This window comes from Lepidochelys kempii, chromosome 5 (genome assembly GCF_965140265.1).
Source record: "Lepidochelys kempii isolate rLepKem1 chromosome 5, rLepKem1.hap2, whole genome shotgun sequence".
Taxonomy (NCBI): Eukaryota; Metazoa; Chordata; order Testudines; family Cheloniidae; genus Lepidochelys; species Lepidochelys kempii.
The window spans coordinates 73198913-73220810 of NC_133260.1; the positions used below are offsets into that span (position 1 = coordinate 73198913).

At 39.0% G+C, this 21898-nt stretch overlaps 1 protein-coding gene across 2 annotated transcripts in view; it reads left to right on the forward strand.

The window, feature by feature from the left end:
- The window catches only part of KCNN2 (potassium calcium-activated channel subfamily N member 2), a 108090-nt gene that overhangs the window by 25030 nt on the left and 61162 nt on the right, over window positions 1–21898 (forward strand). For both annotated transcript variants that reach the window (XM_073344727.1, XM_073344728.1), the window contains one exon: window positions 3855–4273. In XM_073344727.1, the coding sequence (XP_073200828.1) occupies window positions 3855–4273 (419 nt within the window). The remainder of the gene's footprint in view (window positions 1–3854; window positions 4274–21898) is intronic.

Sequence of the window (21898 nt, forward strand, 5' to 3'; positions counted from 1 at the left end):
AGCAATTACAGGCCAGTAAGCCTGACTTCAGTACTGGGCAAACTGCTTGAAACTATAGTAAAGAACAAAATTGTCAGACACATAGATGAACATAATTTGTTGGAGAATAGTCAACATGGTTTGTCAAGGTTCCTCCCCCACTCTGAACTCTAGGGTACAGATGTGGGGACCTGCATGAAAAACCTCCTAAGCTTATCTTTACCAGCTTAGGTCAAAACTTCCCCAAGGTACAAAATATTCCACCCGTTGTCCTTGGATTGGCCGCTACCACCACCAAACTAATACTGGTTACTGGGGAAGAGCTGTTTGGACGCGTCCTTCCCCCCAAAATACTTCCCAAAACCTTGCACCCCACTTCCTGGACAAGGTTTGGTAAAAAGCCTCACCAATTTGCCTAGGTGACTACAGACCCAGTCCCTTGGATCTTAAGAACAATGAACAATCCTCCCAACACTTGCACCCCCTCTTTCCTGGGAAATGTTGGATAAAAAGCCTCACCAATTTGTATAGGTGACCACAGACCCAAACCCTTGGATCTGAGAACAATGAAAAAGCATTCAGTTTTCTTACAAGAAGACTTTTAATAAAAATAGAAGTAAATAGAAATAAAGAAATCCCCCCTGTAAAATCAGGATGGTAGATACCTTACAGGGTAATTAGATTCAAAAACATAGAGAACCCCTCTAGGCAAAACCTTAAGTTACAAAAAAGATACACAGACAGAAATAGTTATTCTATTCAGCACAATTCTTTTCTCAGCCATTTAAAGAAATCATAATCTAACACATACCTAGCTAGATTACTTACTAAAAGTTCTAAGACTCCATTCCTCGTCTATCCCCGACAAAGACAGAATACAGGCAGACACACAGACCCTTTGTTTCTCTCCCTCCTCCCAGCTTTTGAAAGTATCTTTCTCCTCATTGGTCATTTTGGTCAGGTGCCAGCGAGGTTACCTTTAGCTTCTTAACCCTTGACAGGTGAGAGGAGCTTTCCCCTGGCCAGGAGGGATTTCAAAGGGGTTTACCCTTCCCTTTATATTTATGACATGGTTTTTATAAAGGGAAATCATGCCTCACCAATCTACTAGAATTCTTTGAGGGGGTCAACAAGCATGTGGACATGGGGGATCCAGTGGATATAGTATATTTAGATTTTCAGAAAGCCTTTGACAAGGTCCCTCGCCAAAGGCTCTTATCCTGTGACTGCTTACTTTGCTTAAGAGGGAAGGTTCTCTCATGGATTGGTAACTGGTTAAAAGATAGGAAACAAAGGATAGGAATAAATGGTCAGTTTTCAGACTGGAGAGTGATGTCTCCAGGGGCCTGTACTGGGCCCAGTCCTATTTAATTTATTCATAAATGACTGGGAAAAGGGCTAAACAGTGAGATGACAAAATTTGCAGATGATACAAAACTACTCAAGATTGTTAAGTCCCAGGCAGACTGCGAAGTAAGGATCTCTCAAAAAGGTTCAGAAAAGGGCAACAAAACTGAATAGGGGTATGGAACGGCTATCGTATGAGAAGAGATTAATAAGACTGGGACTTCTCAGCTTGGAAAAGAGATGACTAAAGGGGAGTATGATAGAGGTCTATAAAATGATGGCTGGTGTGGAGAAAGTAAATAAGGAAGTGCTATTTACTCCTTCTTATAACACAAGAATTAGTGACTACCAAATGAAATTAATAGGCAGCAGGTTTAAAACAAACCATAAGGAAGTATTTTTTCACACAATGCACAGTCAACTTGTGGAACTCCTTGCCAGAGGATGTTGTGAAGGCCAAGATTATAACAGAGTTCCAAAAAGTACTAGATTAATTCACGGAGGATAGGCCAATCAATGGCTATTAGCCAGGATGGGCAGGGACGGTGTTCCTAGCCTGTTTGCTAGAAGCTGGGAATGGATGACAGGGGATGGATCACTTTATGATTACTAAACAACAGAACCCTGACTTTTGTGATCAACCAGTTGCATGAACCATTTTTATTCCTTGATTAATAAGTACTTGTGTATGTACTTGAGCAATGAGCAGAGGTCATGCACTCAGCATGTGGAAATATTGACCTTTGTATGCTCTGGTGAAATCACCATAGTATCAGATGTGTCATGCCTTGGAAGAGTTATGTTTATGTACCCCGTCTTCTTAAGTGTCCTTTCTCACGATTGAGAACTATAAGTGAACTGTGCTCAGTGTTGTTTTTTAAAAAGAGTTAGTTGAAAGTCAGACAGAGATGAAATAGCAAATAACTCTATGCATTTATTAGATACACTTGTTGAATGATTATTACATTAACTTATGCTCTGTACCTACTGTAATTTTGAATGTTTGAATTATGAATGTTTCAACTTTGTGGACTGCTCAATCTCCAATTAGTTCATGAACTGTAGTCTTCCATTTCTTCTTTTAAAATAAATTGTGTGGCCATCACAATTGTAATAGCATTAGTTTATAGTTCTCACTTTCTTAACCCAAAGAGCAGCGGCATTTTCTAAACTGCAAGTTGAATGAATTCTTAGGAGGATGTAAGTGTGTTTGCAGTCTGTAAGAGTTAATAGAGGAAGTTCAGGTCACCATTTAAACTCTTGATTTGAGAAGAGAGGTGAGATTGCTCGAGGACACTGCCAGTGAAGAAGAGTTTGCTAGGTACTGTACACTGTTTAGGGTACCATTCACATGTTCATAGTCCTCCTGCAGCTTCCTGTTAGAAATTTATTGTGGTATTTAAAAATCAACTTAAAAATTCTTAATAATCTGATTTAAAAAAAACTCTAACAACCTTAGTTAGGAAGGATTCTCATCTTTCAGCTATGGAAAGGAATTTTACATACTGCCCACGTAGTGAACAGCTTGGTTCAGACTATATTTACAGTACCAGCCATTCCTTTTTCTGCCTCATGGCAGGATGTTATCACTGATGAAACACTGCTAGCGTCATGGATTATTTTCCCTCTTGAAAAGCTGCTCATAGAACCTGTTTCTGCAGTTCTTACTTGAATAGTTCCAATTCAAATCAGTGGGAGGTCTGCCTGTGGAAGGACTTAGCCAGTTAGGATCATGAAAGAAAGGAGATGCCATAAGTTGTTTATTGTATGTGAAATATTTTAACTCAAGATGATAGTTATCAATTTTTTCCCACTCCCAGAGTGAATTTTTTGTTTGGTTTGGTGTTTATTTAGTAAAGTTTGGGAGGTGACAATTGATAAAACATAGTGAAGTATCTGATACCTTTTGTGCTGAATTGTGCTGAAGGCCCCTGATCCCGCGAAGGCTTACTTATGCAGCATGTGTAGCTTTCAGCATGTGATCAGGCCCACTGAACTCATTGAGGCTACTCATGTGCTACAGTTAAGCATATGAGCAAGCACTGCAGGAAAGGGACCTAACATTTCATGTCATGCAGTCATAATTTAGGCCATAATCCTGATAAAGCTTTCATACATTCTAAACTTTACATACTGTGAGTAGCCCATCAATTTGAATGGGACTACTCACACTATGGAAAATTTAAGCATGTACAGAACTCTTAGCATATGCAAGGCCTTAATAAAAAATTACAATTAGAGGGTATAAGAATTTGCGTAAACTTCAGTTTTATATTAACATCTTTTACGTCATTTTCTATTTTATATAAAAGTTCTTTCTAGCTTAAGTAAAATTATGTATTGAGTTGTTTAGTTATACCTTTGACTCCATAACACATTGGGTTAGGAAATAGTATTTGACATATTTAGAGTTTTCAAATGTTGTCAGTTGTAGTGCTGCTAATGACCAACTACTGCATATTTTTTTTTTCTTAAAAAGACGTTTATAAACCCTTTACTAAAGTAGACCTTATATTTTATTATTTCAGTTGTTCATGGTGGACAATGGAGCAGATGACTGGAGAATAGCCATGACTTACGAGCGTATTTTCTTCATCTGCTTGGAAATACTGGTGTGTGCTATACATCCCATACCTGGGAACTATACGTTCACATGGACAGCACGGCTTGCCTTCTCCTATGCTCCATCCACAACAACAGCTGATGTGGATATTATTTTATCTATACCAATGTTCTTAAGACTATATCTTATTGCCAGAGTTATGCTTTTGCATAGCAAACTTTTCACAGATGCCTCATCTAGAAGCATTGGAGCACTAAATAAGATAAACTTCAATACACGTTTTGTTATGAAGACTTTAATGACAATATGTCCGGGAACTGTACTGTTGGTTTTTAGTATCTCATTATGGATAATTGCTGCATGGACTGTCCGAGCTTGTGAAAGGTAAGTCTCTTTTTCCTTTTATATATATTTAAGAAACATAAATGTCTTACAAAGTGTTTTTCTTCTAATCCCTTGGATACTATCTCATTATCTTATGTTGAATGGAGTGGGGCTTCCAGTACCTGGGGCATGTTGATTGCTAGTTGTATTGTGCTTTTTGTATCATGGCTCTCTGGAATTCTTTACTGCTTGACCTCAAAGGCATTTGAAAGGGATGCTTAAATTGTCAGATTTCTGCCATAGCGTTATGTGAATTTTTTACTTCGTTCTCATTTTATTTGAGTGCTTTATTATGAGTAGCCTAGAACATTAAAGTGGTAGATGAGTGGACATGAGTGCCATAAACATTACTTTTAATAATAGTCTTTAAAATTCTGCATTAATATTAGGTCTCAGTCATTTTAGGTTATGGTTTACTACAGTTATTGACAATGGTGTAAATACATCAGTAATAGGAAACGCCAGTGAAAAACTGATTCCAAAAACTCTCATAATTCTAGTGCCCTTTAATTAAAATGAAAAATCAAAGGTGTAATCCCAATATAGTCTATTGATAGATCTTTTTATTTTGGTTAGGTTGAATGCATATCGTTTATGTTTACAAATACTTGATTTACTGAGGTAGAAATACAAATATAACAATAGAGGAAAGAGGTAGGAGTTATAGTGGTTGGCACGTTTTTCTGAAGTCCAGAAAAAGTGCACTTGATAGCCTGATATTTCGTTAACTTTATGTTTCAAGCTTCAACAACCAATGGATGTTGAACAGGCATGGAACAAATCAGTATCCATACTGACACCATCAAATCTGATTTCTCAAAAATACCGCTTACAAAAAGAAATGAGCAGGGTAACTTCTGACTACTGTGGACTCGAGTGAGTGAGTGATCGAGAACAGGTAGCACAGGACCATTTGATTGACACAGTTAAGAAGAATCTCTGAAAGATTTGATGCCTAGCATGGTTCTCAGGCCTACGTTGAAATACCTTCAATTACTCATTACTTCTTCAAAATATTTCCAAAATTTCCACTATCAATTGCTGATCACTCTGTAGCCCTTTGCCTGTGTGTCCATTTTGAAAACAATTTTGCAGTTGCTTTCTGGCAGTCAATTGCTGTAGACACGTTTTTGAAAGTTGCTTGCCACATCTCCTCTCAGTTAGGTAAGGGGAAAAGTGGCAAGTTTTATAAACCTAATATGGAGGTTATCTTATCACAGTCTTCCCTGTTAAAAACCTCAGCACTGAGAAACAGTGGCATAAAGTGTGATACAGTATGTTCCTTTGGATTGTCAATGATCCAAGTGCTGTGGTGAAGATGTACAGTGTATATCATGTGATGCCAGGAATAGCTCATCATCAGAGGATATTCTGAAACACCATGCTAAGGATCACATATCATGTTATTTATTGACAGAGACAAGGTAGATGAGGTAATATCTTTTATACGACCAACTTGGGTTGGTGGTATAGCTTTTGACCAATACAGAGCTCTTTTTCAGAAGACACTTGTACCTTCCACCAACAGAAGATGGTCCAATAAAAGATATTACCTCACCTACCTTGTCTGTCTCAGCTCCTGGGTCCAACAACTACAAAGATTAGTTATTGTCTGACAAAATAGTCCCCTCAGCTGGGACAAGTAGAACAAATTATTATTAATATATTTTATTTATTAAAAGTCAGTTTCTCCTCCTGAATATGTTAACAAAAAACTTCAAACATAATTCATTTTTCACCAATTTTGTCCCCTTTTTTTTGTCACACTGCCTCCAATTTCCCTTCAATTGGGACACCATCCAGTAGCCTCCCAAGAGGAGCTGAGCAGATTCAACTCCTACTTAACACCATTGTTTTTGAATGTACTGTAATTTAATTATTATTAAATCACTGTATTTGCCCTATATCAAATGAATATTCAAAACACTATGGTAAAGCCAGTTTCTGTTAAGAAGAAAGATACTGAATGAGAATAGTGAGGTTCCTGAAAAGCACTTAAGCATATGAGTACTTTTGCTAATCTGATCTAGTTCCATTGCACTCCGACAAAACTGCAAATATATCATGACTGTGACTTGTCTTAATCCCTGCAAAATCAATGACAGAATTTGTGAATTTTGAATTGCATTTGCAGCTCTTGAATGCACTATAATGAATGGTGATACCAGGCTGGATCGTTCACTGATTTTTTTTGTTATTTTTAAAAACACCAGATCAACATACAGTAGTCCTAGGATTAACTTTATACTTGGTGTAACTGCACTTCCTTCAATAGAGTTAAACGAGAGATTAGTTTGGTTCCTTATTGTTAGTAATTATGAATTTTAAAAGTTCTGGCCTAATGCATGGGGAATTGGATACTCATTTCCTATCATTAATGGGAGTTGCGTGGCCAATTTCCTGCACATTACACTTCAGATTTCTCCTGAAGGGCTTATGCTTCATAGAAGAACTGCAATGAATCAGTGTAACTGGCCCAGTTACTAATTAGTCAAATTTAAAAAATTGTGGCTCCTCACCCTATACTGAAGTACAGTAAGAAAGTGCCCCAGGCACAGAATGCTAAAAGGCGTCTATATTTTTAAACCAACTTTATCTTCTTGTATATATTCATAGATATAATAGTAGTTAGAGATAGAAAAGACAATTTAGATCATTGAATCTATTCTGAGGTTAGTGCAGTTATAATCCCCAGATGGAGGATGGATCTGAAACTGTATTTAATGGGCTTGATTCACTCCCTAGCAAAAATTTACATGTTTCATTTACTCAAGTTGATTTTTCCATCACAAGTAGAGAGAACCTTTATTCTAGTAGGTTGTTTTAAGTGTGTCAGAAAATAAACATTACAATTAGAAAGAACTTATAGTTTTACTTGTCATTATACATGGCAGTCTAACATTTTAATTGTTTTGGGGGGAGGCAGATTCTTATTCGGCAGAAATTAAAACTCTGTGAGGATTTTTATTTATTTTCCTGATGAGAGATAATGAAATAAAGGAAAAGTAACTGTTCTGTTCCAACAACTATCACTAATTCTCCTACAGACAGAGTGGTAGATAAAGTTCTGTAGCAAGTTCTTTTAGTGTTTCTGTGACTGTGTATCTCCATATCAATTTGCCTGACTATTCCAGTTAGTGCAAAATAGTGTGGATGGAGACAGGACTCACCAAAAATAATAAAAATCATGGAATGGATATTAGACTTTATCATCCCATTCCAAAGCACGCATGAAGGTTTATGCATAGCCAGGAATAGCTAATGGCAAACAGAAAAGGCATAACAGATTTTCATGTAAGTGCTGTAAAATCCTGAGTGCTCATGTTACAACAGAAGCAGTAGCTGAATGACAGCCCAGTAACCAGTCCTGTCTGGTTTAAACTGACCAATCAGTTGTCCGGTTGGGACTCTGGAGACTGTCACATCATAGACCTCATGGAAATATGATGGATAGGTTTGAGTGGGAATATTCATGGCAGGGGAGGAAACCTCTGTCTCTAGATTAGTCATTGTTTTGACTATCCTTTGGCTTCACTTAGTCTAAACACTTTTTGTGTCTCCCTCAGTGTTTTATATGGCACTGAGCATAGTGTCAGCTCTCAGCAAATTAACAATAGTTGGTGGCATCCTTTGTGTTGGTGTGTGCATGAGACATTTTACAGAATGCTGCTTAAGGTCATCCTTGAGGGCATTAGGTCTGAATGAAAATAAGGGCAGGCAGGTAATGTGTACTGAGTGTAGGCAGTCTAGCAACGTTCCAGGGTAATCTGGCAAAAGGAACATGGAAGATCAGCATGGTGGAGGTATTTAAGTCTTTACCATATAGACTGATTGTTTGTGGTTTCTAGGGCTGCAAACGTGGCATAGTGTTGAATACCTACACCTCACCAGCAGGTATCAGTTTAATTGCACAGCTGTCTGTCATGAATGTGCTCCCTAAAATATATCTTAGTTTTATCTGGCCCAACCCAAGAAATGCTTAATTTATCATTTGTCTTTTTGAGACACATGGATCTTAATCTACAACACTCATGAATGCCTTTGCTTATAGGGTCCATTATTCAAGTGTGAAACTAATAGTTTTTTACCATCTTCATCATAGTGATCTTTCAGTTGTTGCTGAAATGGCTCTCCATTCCGGCAATCAGTCAATTACAAAAGGTGAAATATAAATCTCTTCAACCTCCACAAAAGTTAGAAACACATTAAATGTTTAGTGTTTTATAATTGAAAAATGGCGTGGCAAATTTGCTTCAAACTTAAAAAAATTAAAATAAAAAACCCCTTTATTTCGGGCTGAAAAGAGATTATTTTTCCTGGCACAAAGGAGGATCAAAAAGAGAGTTTAAAATGGAATGCTGGTTACAGGCATAACTATAATATGCTCTGCATATATTCCAGCACATCTCTGTAAAAAGATTGAGCCAAAGTTTGCCCTCATTTACACTGCTATATGTCCAGAGTAGCTCCATTCACTTCACTGGATTTTCTCTGAATTAACAGCAGTTTAACTGAGAACAGAATTGAGTACACTACATTTTCCTTACAAATGACAGTGGCACCTTGTTTGCTTTTGTGTGTCTCTCTTTTGACATTTTTGATGGTGAAGCCATTTCAGACAAAGAAGCTTATGTCATAATTTTTCCTCATTCAGATTCTGTCCTGTCCTGTCCTTGATTTAACTCAAATATTTGTTTGCTCTCTTTTTGTGTTCAGTTGGACTTCCTCTGTACTTGCTGTACATTCTTTCATTTTCCTACAAAAACATGAACTTCTGTGTACCTTATTTTCTGGAAATCAGATGTCATCTCAAAGGTTTCTACAGGAAACTTAGAAATCGTAAGTGTGAGGCAAATTCTAGAAATCTAAGAATCCCTTTTTTCATACTGACAACTCAGACATGTCAAGCCTCTAAATTCTCATTGAAGATGAAAAGTTATTTAGATATCTAATTTCGTCATGACCTGTGCCCAATATCTTTTGCTGGTGTGAGAGAGAAATTTGTTCTGAAGTATACGTATAAAGCAGAATGCCACTTCAGGCAGTGATGTGTACTACCAAAACTAATATCATATGGTAAACTGAGTAGATCCCTGTTTTCTGCATTGGCTGTCTATCTATTTTTAAAGACTGTAATATAGATTTTTACCAAAGAGGCTGAAGTTATGTGAGTTACAGTAGCTCCCAGATGCATTAATCAGGATTGGGGGCCCCCATTATATTTATAATCCTCCAGACATATATGCAGTAAAATCTATTCCCTGGCCTGCAGATCTTAGTCTAGTTGATAGTGATGTTAAGAACTGGCCTCCACCTCTTTCTGCACACTTTCTCACAAGTTTCATCCAAATCTTCCCCCTCCCCTCAGATTTCCTTTCCTTCCCCTCCTATATCTCTCCTCCTTCTTTCCTGTCACAGAGGCAGAAGTTTCTTCACTGCTCTCCTCCTCTAACCACCCACTTGCCTCAGTAACCCCAACCCAAGTCTTATGTCTGTTACACTCACTCTTATCTCATCCCTCCCTTTACTCTTCTGCTTAACCTCTCACTCTTCTCTTGCTCTTTCCCTTCACAAAACAAACATGCTTTAGTCTCACCCATCTTAAAACAAATCCACTCTTTGCCCCACTTGTCTCTCTAACTATTACCCTTTCCCCCTTTTCCCTTTAATGTCTAAGATCCTTGAACACACTGTCTGCAATCACTGTCTGGAGTTCCTCCAGTTCCATTCTAAACCCTCTCTAGTTTGGCTTCTGCCCTTTACACTCCACTGAAATTACTCTTGGCAAAGTCTCTTATGACCTCTTCCTACCTCAAAGCTCAGAACCAGTACTTCCTCCTCATTTTCTTTGACTTGTCAGCTGCCTCTCGGACAGTAGACCACATTCTTCTTGAAATTTTGTGCTCCCTTGGCTTCCATGGTTCTCCTTTCACCTCTCTAACCACTTTTTCAGCATGTCCTTAGGAGGATCCTTCTCATTTCCCCTCCAACTTTCTGTATGGGGGTCCACAGAGATCTGTCCTTGGTCCCCTTCTCATCTCCCTCTACACTTGGTTTCTGGGTCATTTCATTCACAAACACAAATTCAGCTACCATTTGTGATGGGGTGTTCACCCCACACAGGTTTAGGAAAGTTAAAGTGGCTAAGTAGGCCAATTAACTGCCCAGGCTGCACCTAGAGGAGGAGTAGGGAGTTGATTAAAGGAGGCTCAGCTGGGTGGGAATAGGCTTGGCTTATAAAGCTCAGGAGCTGAGAAAAGAGAAGGTAGCTGGGAAAGGCTACAAGCAGTCAGTCCATCTAACCCTCTCTGGGAAGAGGGAGTTAGTACTCCCAGGGTGGGGGAGGCGGAAACCAGGAAGAGTAGGAAGCACTTCAGGAAGGAACAGTGAGGGCTGAGAGAGTAGAGGCTAGAACTGCTGAGCTGAGGGCCCCTGGTCTGGAACCCAGAGTAGAGGGCAGGCCACTGGGGAAGTGGCATCATCAGGGCACCACAGAAGAAGACTGCCTGGGACTGTTTGCATAGAAGGACTTTGGGGGTAACCTTGGAATGGTGACCCGGTTGGAGAGCCGAGTCATGAAGAGGACACTGTGGTTCCTGGAACAAGGTAGGTCTGCAGGATGAGAGGATAATGGGAGAGGCACCATAATGAAGAGGACGCACCAACTGGCAGAGCTAATCCCCAGGGTGGCCAACAGGAGGTGTCATTGTGGTGAATAGCCCATGTGACACCATGTCTATGCTGACAAATCACAGATCTACCTGTTTACTCCAGATGTGTCTCCTTCTGTCCAAACTAAAATCTCAGCCTGTCTCAGTGATACATCCTTATGGATGTCTATCCGTCCGCCCAGGCTCAGCAAATTGCAATCTGGCCCCACTCATATCAGGTCAGAATGCTGCTGCTGCAAAGATAGTTTCCCTAGCCGTCCCCTTTGACCACCCCACCCCTCACTTTGCAACCTTCCACTGATTTCCTCCTTTTTACTGCATCAAACACGAGTTACTTGTCTTCACTTTCAAGGCCCTTTATGATCTGTTCTCACTCTACCTATAATCTCTCATTCAGTATCCAGAGATAGACTCCCACCTTCACTCTTACCATGATGCCAGCCTCCATTGCCCACTTTTTGAATTTTCAAACAAGCACCCGCACCCTTTCTCCCGATGCTGCCTCTCGTGCTTGGGAGCAGCTCCCCGTATATATCTGCAAAGCTACCTCATGTGTCTTCAAATCCCACCTCAAAACTGTGCTCTGCTGAGATGTCTACAAAAAAATTGACAGTGGTCAGGCTACTGGTGATCTGAGGCCACTGCCTATCATGCTGACCAATATTGTCATTGTTTCCCTGGACTCCCTTTTTGGTCTGTCTGTATCCATCTGTTGTCTTATACTTGGATTATAAACTCTTTGAGGTAGGGACCTGCTTCTTCTTCTTCTGTTTGTACAGAACCTAGCACAATGGGGTCCTGATCCATGATTATGGCTTCTGGGTGCTATAGTAATACAAATGTTGCCACTACTAATAATAATAATAAACCAAGTTTTTCAGTTTTTTCAGCTAACCTGTCTAAACAATGTAAAAAAGAATATGAAAGAAACTGTTCTCTTATTTTTATCAACACTGTCCATTCAGTGCAGAATCTCTTATTTCCTTTTGATTTGATTGAAATTGAAACCCATTACTTGTGATCAGGTTTCTTCAATGGTTGTAAAAGTAGTCATAAAAAATTCATTACAACAGTGATCAAACATGCCCTATTATCACCTTGATTTATGACTCTGTACCAATGCTATGAATGATCAAATATATTTCTTTTCATTCCAACTTTAGTTTTGGATGTTGCAGAGTGAATGTTAATTACTGTAAGTGTAAGTTGTAGTGCTGTTTAAATATTTACACTTCAAATGACTAAAAATAGATGTAACCATTTATGTAACTGTCCTTTCCATTTGCGAAAGTTACCAGTAGACGCCAACGATGTTGTTTTACAAAACAACAATAAAAATGTAAGGGGTGTTATCACTGAAGCTCTACCCTTGTATGGTATACACAACCTGTTTGGGGGCAGACAAATCCTGGAAGGCCCATACCCAACACAGTGTAACTGATCCAGGGAAGAAACTGACCTTCAGTGTAATGCTAAAGGAAAATAACTATGTACCATGTTGTTGCGCAGCTTGAAGCGGGAAGAATTCATGTGGCTTTAGTGGAGGCAATGGAGATGCACCAGTTCATACTAATGGTGAATTTGACTCCACTCTGTTTTAGATTCTTCACTTGATTATTTTCTGGAGCGATGGTGGTTGTGTTTTTTGCCAGAACTTAGTGGAATATGAATTAGAACACTTTGCACTGACATGTTCTTCTGTTAGCCTTGATTTATGGAATTACTCTCACTGTAATGGAAGATCACAAAGAAAGGAGTAATGTGTCAGTGAGTAACATTCTCTCTTTACAAAATCTCAGGGAAAGGTGTTGGTGAACCAGGGCAATGTCAGCCTTTAACCAATCCAAATAATGGCATATCCAACACAACAGCTACCCCCCCCCAAGTTTTTCTTTCTTTCTTTCTTTCTTTTCTTTCATATTTAAGTGCAGGAGATTTTATAACTGGTTAAAATGTCTGTTTTAATTTTTTATTTTAATCCAACTAAAGCTGAAAATCTTTTGGGGCCTGAATATCCTTTTACTTGCATTGTTTTTATGCTTGTGTAACTGTATTGATTTTAGTGACGTTACTCCTGATTAGAGCTGGGCAAAACTTGTCTGATTTTTTTCCCCCTGAAAAATGCAGTTGCAAGCTGGCTGAAACATTTTGTGAATTTGTATCAATTTTCAAGCAAATTGTCCTAAACACTGGGCTATGGGGTATTCTGCAGTAAATCACTCTCAATGTCTCCTATTGAAGTTGTTCTACTTTGCATGAAGTACCTCAATATTTTCTGGGCCAGACTGAGTGAGAATGACTCTGTGGCTTGGGCACTCACCTGAGGATGTGTATAGGAAAGTGGGGGACCTGGATTCTAATTTCTGCTCTAATGAATACTAATTATTTATTCAAAGTGGAATAACTTCAGCAGGAGAGATTGTGAGACCAGTCGTCAAGTAGCCTGTGGCCCAGTGGCTAAGGTATTTTCCTGGGTTATGAGAGATCTGGGTTCAAATCCCTCTCCACTCCAGGCCAAGGAGGGACTTGAACCCACAGCCTAGGTTAGTGCTTTAACCGCTGGGGTATAGAGTGCAAAGGGTGGCACTGCTACAACAATTTTGTAAATGTCATTTGCTTTTTGTTTTTTAAAAAGGTTTAAAAATGCCTGAAAGCAGAACATTTTGTTAACCCCAAACAATCCCCCCCAGCTTTTTGAATAGCCAAACAAACAAACAAAAAACACCAAACACTGCCCCCTTCCCCCCATTTTGGGTTGATTTAAAATTAATTCTTTTTTTTATTATTATTATTTGGAACTGATAGTAAACAGAAAAATCAGTTATTTCCACAGTTCTACTCCTAATTTCACTTGTGTAAATTCATGTAGAATCAGGACCAAATTACCTAGAAGTTTCTGGGGCCTCAAAACAGTGGGTGAACTAAATCACAAGTGTTTCATTACCAAACCACAATAGAGTGAAACAGAAGTGCACAGCTGCTTTCAAGGATAAAAAAAAAAGTCTGATATAATTTGGATTCTTCAAAACATGATATATATGTTGATCTTCCTCCCATAGAAAGAATAAGAAAGGTGGTCATGTTCCCAAACGGATACTGTTTTTTTACAGGAGATTGGAAATTGTGTATGTTCCTATAATATCCTTATTCCGTGTTCAAAGTCAATGTTCTAATCTCTGAAGTCTGCTTTCAAACAAAGACAAATTTTAGTGTCCAAGCAGAATTTTTTTCCTTCGTAATGTATAATGTAAACTGTTTTGACTGCTTTTAAAGTGAAATAGTCTTAATAGTGTAGTGTCTTGCCTCAGAAGGACTCTATCCCTCAGGAAAAGCTGTAGAATATACATGATAAACTGATTTATGCTTCAGTACAATCTTTCACTTTAATCTTTATTTTTTGTTGCCTCTTAATTTAGGAAAGAGTTTTACATTCAAATGGGGAGCTCTTAGGCTTTACCATCTGTTTTCTCCTGCTACTTGACCTAGTTTGTAAGCTATAAAAAATAATATAACAACATTTGTAACATAGTAATCATTTCTGTGGTACCAAATTGGAGGACTGTGGACCAACTGACATTTATACATTAACTTTAATATGAGAGTAGAATTTGACCCTGTGCCCTAACTGCATAGTTCAGCTGTAGGAGAAGCTGGGTTTTGTAGAAGAAATTTCATATGCTTCAAACACTGATACTTATACTAAGGGAATACTGAAAAAGGACATTGGATTTTTAGATAATCTTGTTTCTCTTCCCTGCCTGAGAATCACTCTTTTAAATCAAGATTGCAGTAATATGCAGTTTGCTAGTTTAATTTGATTTCTTTTCCAGCTTTGTGGACTCCTTTATATGTCCTTGCTTTTGATTTTATTTTATGTACCGAAACAGCATTGCTGATTTTTTACCTTGAAAATTTCAATATCAACCAGAGATTTTAATAACCTTTGCCCTAAGTAATCTTGCGAATGTCAGTTATTTCTGTGGCTAATGTGTAAAGAAGTAACCCTAATGCCTTGTCTGCACACAAAAGTTGAATCAGTTAAATTAAGGAATCAACTTAAGCTATATCAATAAAAGGCACTTTTAAACCCATTTAAGAATGTCCACTCAATGGCAGGGACATCATTTCAGAAAACAAAAATTGGGGGTGGGAGGTGCAAAGCTGTGTTACCAAATACAATATAATCACAAATGTTTTATCTTGCAAAGTTTGGGGGCTGGGAGAGAGATGAGAATGAGGGGCAAAACGTGGAAGACATACTGAAACTTATAGACCTATGAAAAGTCCAGGCTGGAGGGATGTAGGAGAGAGACCAACTGCCTCCTTTGCCCCATAGCAAATAGTGCCCCTGCACAAGGGGTCTGCAACCAGTGCAGTTATAGCAGTGCAACTTGTGTGGAGACCAGTCCTAAAATAGTTTTGGAAATAAGTGTTTGATATTTGAACCTGTAATGTCACCTTTAGTTAATGTTTACCACTGAGTCTGGGGAATAAGTGTTGTCAAGCTGGATAGACGGTTAACAGCAGGGACTTGACCCCTTGTGTTTATGAGGTGGGATCAGTGAATTCAAGTAGGTTTCCTGTTGTACTGCAAAACAGCTATAGCTAAAGCTACATATAAATATGTAGCAAAGATAATCCATTGCCCAGTCCCCAAAACCAAATGGCCAAACGCATTCAGAATTTAGAACAGGAGAATCTGTGTAATAGTGAGCGGGCTATTGGAATGGGTGGTTTTACTGGCTGAGAATCTGTGCAGGTCTAAGCTTAATACTTTTGCCAGTATAGTAATGTAAGTTAGGGTTGTGATATTATTTTTATGACATCTTTATCACAGCAGAAGGCCTAGTGTAGTAGTAGTCGTAGTTATATTGGCATAAAAGTGCTTTTACCAGCATAGCTTGTTTCATTCAGGGAACTGGTATATGATATTCTGGCAAAAACGTTCTTTGGCCAGTGTATGTTGCATCTATACAGCACATATACAGTAGAACCTCAGAGTTACGAACACCTCAGGAATGGAGGTTGTTCGTAACTCTGGACAAAAGATTTTCGCTGAACTTTCAGAAGGTTACAATTGAATATTGACTTTGACTTTGAAACTTTACTATGCAGAAGGAAAATGCTGCTTTTTAACCATCTTAATTTAAAGTAAACAAGCACAGAAACAGTTCCTTACCTTATCAACTCCTTTTTTTAAACTTTCCCTTTATTTTTTTAGTAGTTTACATTTAACACAGTACTGTACTATATTTGCTTTTTTCCCCCCCTCTGCTGCTGCCTGATTGCATACTTCCAGTTCCAAATGAGGTATGTGGTTGGCCAGTCAGTTTGTAACTCTACTGTTCATAACTTTGAGGTTCTACTGTACACATTACTGGCAAACCTTTTCTGTACAAACTATGCCTCGGTTGAGACATTGTTTTTGGCAGGAAGGATCAGGTCTGGCTGAGAATTTGCTTCCATAATGGTTTGCTGAAGTTCAGAAAGTGATATGGTACATATGTAAGTTATAAGATCTACTTTGGTTTTGCAGTCTAGCACTTTTGTTCAAGCACATGTTACTTCTAAATAAATTAGACTGGTATACAGTAATCTGTGTCTTGTCAACTGATTTATATTCCAACAAAGTAGTAACCAACTTCTAGAGTCAAAAAAGACCACTTGGAAGCCATAACTTTACTATATCTTCTTTTCTTGAATTGACATTTAAGAGCAGAGAAGAGCTCTATACTCGTATATAAATAAATGTAAAGATGTCTGTGACAGGGTATTGTTAACAGCTTCAAATTTGGTTCAGTGGAAGCCAGCACCCTGGTCACTGTGAACACCCCAGGCACTGGGTGTGGCTAAGGTAGAAGAGAGCACTTACACCTGCTGGTAGCCTCATGAGTTAATGAGGTAGCTAGCTAACCAGCTGGAGAAGGAAAGAAAGCAGGCAGTATAAAAAGCTAACCTGGGGAATAGGAAAGGGGATTTCTCATAATTGCTGTTATATGGTTGTATTGTACCTGCCGTTTAAGGAGGAGACAAACATGCTCACATGGTGAGCTTACCTTGGCGGAACTGTGTGCTGTTTAATTTACAAAGAGGGCTTACCAGCAAGGATTTTCCTGGAGAGGAAGAGGGGATCTTGTTCATGGTGCCTTTTGCAGAAGTAAACATTTTGTTAAACTTCTACTGTGTTATTTATAGGTTTATTTTCCATTTGGGGTTGGTTTGTTGAACAAATGTAAATTGAAACGTAACAAATTTAAAGTCACTGTATTTTGACTTAGTTTTCAAAATGAAGGGCCAAGATTCCTGTGTGCAAATTGGGAGGGAGTGGGGGAAGTGTGGGTTGCCTACTTAAGAGCCCAGCTCATACTGTCATGCACTAACTTGCCTTGCCTATGGAGTCATGATAACTGTGCACCTGATTTTTCCCACATTAAAGTCAATGGAAGCTTTACCATTGACTTCAATGCATGCAGCATCATTCCCCATATGCACAAATGCAGGAGTTTTCAGCTTCTGCCAGTGGCCCAGAATGTGAAAATACAATATTTCTGCTCTGATTGTACAATGCTTTGCAGGTCTGTAGTGTTGATAAATTGGACTGCTTTGCATTCTGCCTTTTGCTGGCCATTTCTTTGGGCAGTAACATTAGTGCTTTGCACATTCTCCTAAATTTCCATTTATCATGAAAGTGGAATCAAAAATAGTCTCCTGAACTAAGTGATTGATTCGCCTACTTCCTGAATAAGTTCTATGATGGGGGGGGGGGAGAGCAAGTTATGGTTTGAACACATCAAAGAGTGCTATCTGCATCAAACCCCAGACTTTAGTTATCCTCCGCCTCATCCTTAAATCTTTATTATAAAGAAATAAAAGCTTTAAGGTATTCTTTCTGGATTAACGCAACATTTTATACACTGATTCCTATTTGAAAATATTGTCTTCCAATGCAATGGATTTTCTCTTGCATAGAGAAGTAAATCATCTATTAGTTCTGGTAGATGCAGATTAACTTCTTAAAGCTTTACCCTACACTAGGTACTTTAGATCAAGAAGCCTTTATAATATGTTTCATTAAACATCTTTGTTCCAAATTTTCCCACAGATGTTTTCAAGGCCCAAGATGTGCATATTTTTCTCAGTTATTCATTCTCGTTTAAAAGATGTGGTGTTTTAGGATTATATTTCTTTAACAGTAATTATAAGGAAATGTTTGCTTTTCGCCTTATAAAGTATAATTCCTAGGCTCAAACATACAAAGACACTTTGTTTGTAATAAATATTGATGGAAAGCTGGGCTGAACCTCTAATAGCCTATCGTAATGGTGTCTCCAAGAAGTACCTCAGTAGTGACCAATTCTGATGCTGCTATTTAAAAAAAACAAACCAATTTTCTACCTGTGATATCTTTAACTTGTGCTTTTTGTAATCATGATATTGGTGCTAATGAGGGGTCATTGCAGCTTTTGAGCTCTGCCTGCAGGATGGAGTAGTAACAAATATATATTCAGTTGTGAAATGTATATCCTACTGACGGTATTGCATACAAGTTCTATTATATACACTAGAAAGTGTCCTGTCTAGGTGGATGGGATCACTGTGTCCATAACAGTTCTGTCACAAAATGGGTCATATTGATTATGGCTATAGGGCCCAATCCTGTGAGGAACAGAGCATGGTGTTCCAATTAATGAGTGTTAGGCTCTCAACACCAAACAGGATCTGGCTCACAATCCCTCTTCATTTGACTGAGCTACTGATTTTTGTTACTTGGGGTAACCTCCATTCCAACAGCATGACTGACTGCGTGAGCAGTATTACACAGCAGTTTTATACTAAATACGTCTGTCACAATTATATCAAGTGATTGTTTGTTTGCTCTTGAGTACCTTTAATTTATCTTATTTGTTATGAGTTCTCTTCTGGGATTCTGGATTGCATTCTCATTTCCACTCATCTACATTCACAGTGGAAATGTTCAGCTAGGCTAAGGCTTTGCCTGTCTCTTTGCTGGTACAAATATACACATGCAGTCTTTACCTTAGCAAATGAATTGTGGACATAATCTTTAGTGCTTATATGGGTACCTCGTTTGCAAATTGCACCCGCAGATGGATGGGTGGGCCACTGAAAATTTGGCCCATGCTATTGCCTGTCTACTATAGCTGTACCATCAGCTGCAATTACCTCTGAACTGTGCATAATAAAGATCTTTCATATATGAGCCACTTGATGTGGTTACACTATGCTTTTTGCTGGGTTTCCAGAAGCTGTAAATAAGGGTGCTTTTACAGCACATAAATAATATGACATCTTTCATATATGGAACATCCACTGTCACTGAAACAACATCTAGTGGCTGCTATTAATTTTTGTTAATTTTTTATGGATTTGATGAGATGGCAGGGTGCTGAATTGATATGTTTCTGTTTTGGAGCATCATTTTTGTTTGCAAGCTTTTTATTCCAAATGAGCAGATCAGACCCTGTCTTTTTAAAAACTGCTGGATGAAGAGATTCTGAAATCTCACCTGTAGGGACACGCGCATGAGCACATGTGCACGCATCCCACAATGTCATTTGGAAGGGCAATCGTTGGCATGTTCTTTATCCACAAGAATGAAGTATATGGTGTACAGTAATGTTATGAAAATATTGCCTAACTATAATAAACAATTTTAAACTTTTATATACAAATCGTACAGTATGTTTAATTTAGTTGCTTTAAAGTAGTTGAATTGAAAGGAATACATTACATATTTGTTTTAAAAAAAACTCTTCCCCATATTTCCATATCCTCATCTGTTGTGTTTGTTTCCATAGCCCGAGGTTCTCACAATCCTTGCTGATACTAGAGTCTTGGGGTATGTTAGAGGGTTGTCATGAGCCTGACAGTCTTAATTTCCATTTTTAAGGTCATTTTGGGAACACTGTGTCTTTAATTGACATATTTCTTGCAGTAGCCAGATTGAGAACGAGATCCAGTTCTGTACCAATGAATACCCGTAGTTCCTGGAAAGTGCTGTAGGAATGTGTTCAGTTCAGCCATTTAATATTCATATTAGTGTATGGCCTACATGGCCTCACTGTGCTGGTTATTGCACAAGCACCTATGAAGGCACAATCCCTGTAGTGTTGCCAACTTTCTACATGCACAAAACTGAACACCTTGCCTCACCCCCTCCGCCTGCTCCACCCCTCCTTTGAGGCCATACCCTGCATGCCCTTTCTCCGAGGCCCCACCCCCGCTCACTCCATTCCCCCTCTCCCACTGTCGCTCGCTCTCCCCACCCTCACTCACTTGCTCATTTTCACCAGGCTGGTTCACGGGGTTGAGATGTAAAAAAGAATGAGGGCTCTGGGGTGGGGCTTTGAATGAGAGGTTTGGGGTGCAGGAGGGTGCTCCAGGCTGGGATTGAAGGGTTCAGATGGCAGCCGGGGGATGAGAGCTGGGGCAGGGGGTTGGGGCACAGGAGGGGGTCAAGGGTGTAGGCTCTGGGTGACGCTTACCTCAAGGAGCTCCTGGAAGCAGCGGCATGTCCCGCCTCCGGCTCCTATGTGGAGGCATGGCCAGGAGGCTCTGCACGCTGCCCCGTCCACAGGTGCCATCCCCTCAGCTCCCATTGGCCCTGGTTCCCAGCCAATAGGTGCTGCGGATCCAGTGCCTGGGGCAGGGACAGCGTGCAGAGGCCCCTGGCTGTCCGTACGCATAGGAGCCGGAGCGGGGATATGTCGCTGCTTCCGGGAGCTGCGTGGAGCCAGGGCAAGTAGGGAACCTGCCTTAGCCCTACTGCACCACCGACTGGACTTTTAATGGCCCGATCAGCAGTGCTGACTGGAGTTGCCAGGATCCCTTTTCAACTGGGCGTTCAGTCAAAAAACACACCTGATATATGATGGGTGGGAGGAAATGGATACAATTTAAATATATATACATTTACAACTTTAAACATTATTATAAATAAGTCCAAGCTGTTCTTATCTGCCCTTCAGTGGTGTCATCATAAATTGGCTGACTTCTGAAAGATGTTGACCAGAAGTGAGTCTTGAAGAGAAATTAATTGCTGGTTTTCAATTGATCTTCGTCAGCATTGGACAGTCCTTCTTTAAAATATATAAGTATTTGCATATGTGGACAACTTGGCAGTCCAGTATAAAAAGGAAGTTTGAACTGTAGCAGATGTCCCGTATGTGGCTTTCCGTGAGTAAAGGCAACATGGGAGCATTCTTCTAATGCTGTCCCAGCCCCTGCTCACTGTTTCCCCCTAGAAATCTTTACATGGAAGATCTAAATGTAAAAATATCATGCCATATGAGGAGAAGTAATGAGCCCCCCAAAAATGTTAAATAAAATATTGTACTATGTAAATGTACATTATTGCTGACTTTTATATTTTTGGATTCCTAAACACACACATACCTTCATCACGTCTTATATTGATTTATATGATTTAGAATATAAGCTTCTTGGAGCATTGACCGTATTCTTGGAACATGGACCTGTTGTTTTTTTTTTCTGTAAAATACCATGTCTACTCCGATGTTGTACAAATAATAAATTATTGTTATGAACAAGGCCATGTGGATGGAAATATGTGAAAACAGAAATTAAAATATAATTCATCATATAGATGTTTTTTCCAATTGTGGCTCATTTAGGGAATTGTTCAATATGATGTGATTATAACATCAAACAAACTTTACAGTCTGGCATAATATTAATCATCAGGTGTGAAATATAATTCCCATTTGTATACTTTTCACTTAGTTTTAAATTTTTAGTTTCTAGCATTAATTATTATATGAATCTGTAGCATCCCCAACACCAGTGTTGCATTTCATAACAATGGTGAAACACACTGTTTAACAAAATATTTTGTTTTTTCTTCTGGAGTCTGTACTATGAGCTGACCTCTTATCTCCCGGCAAATATAATCAATTCAGTAATGCATTTAACA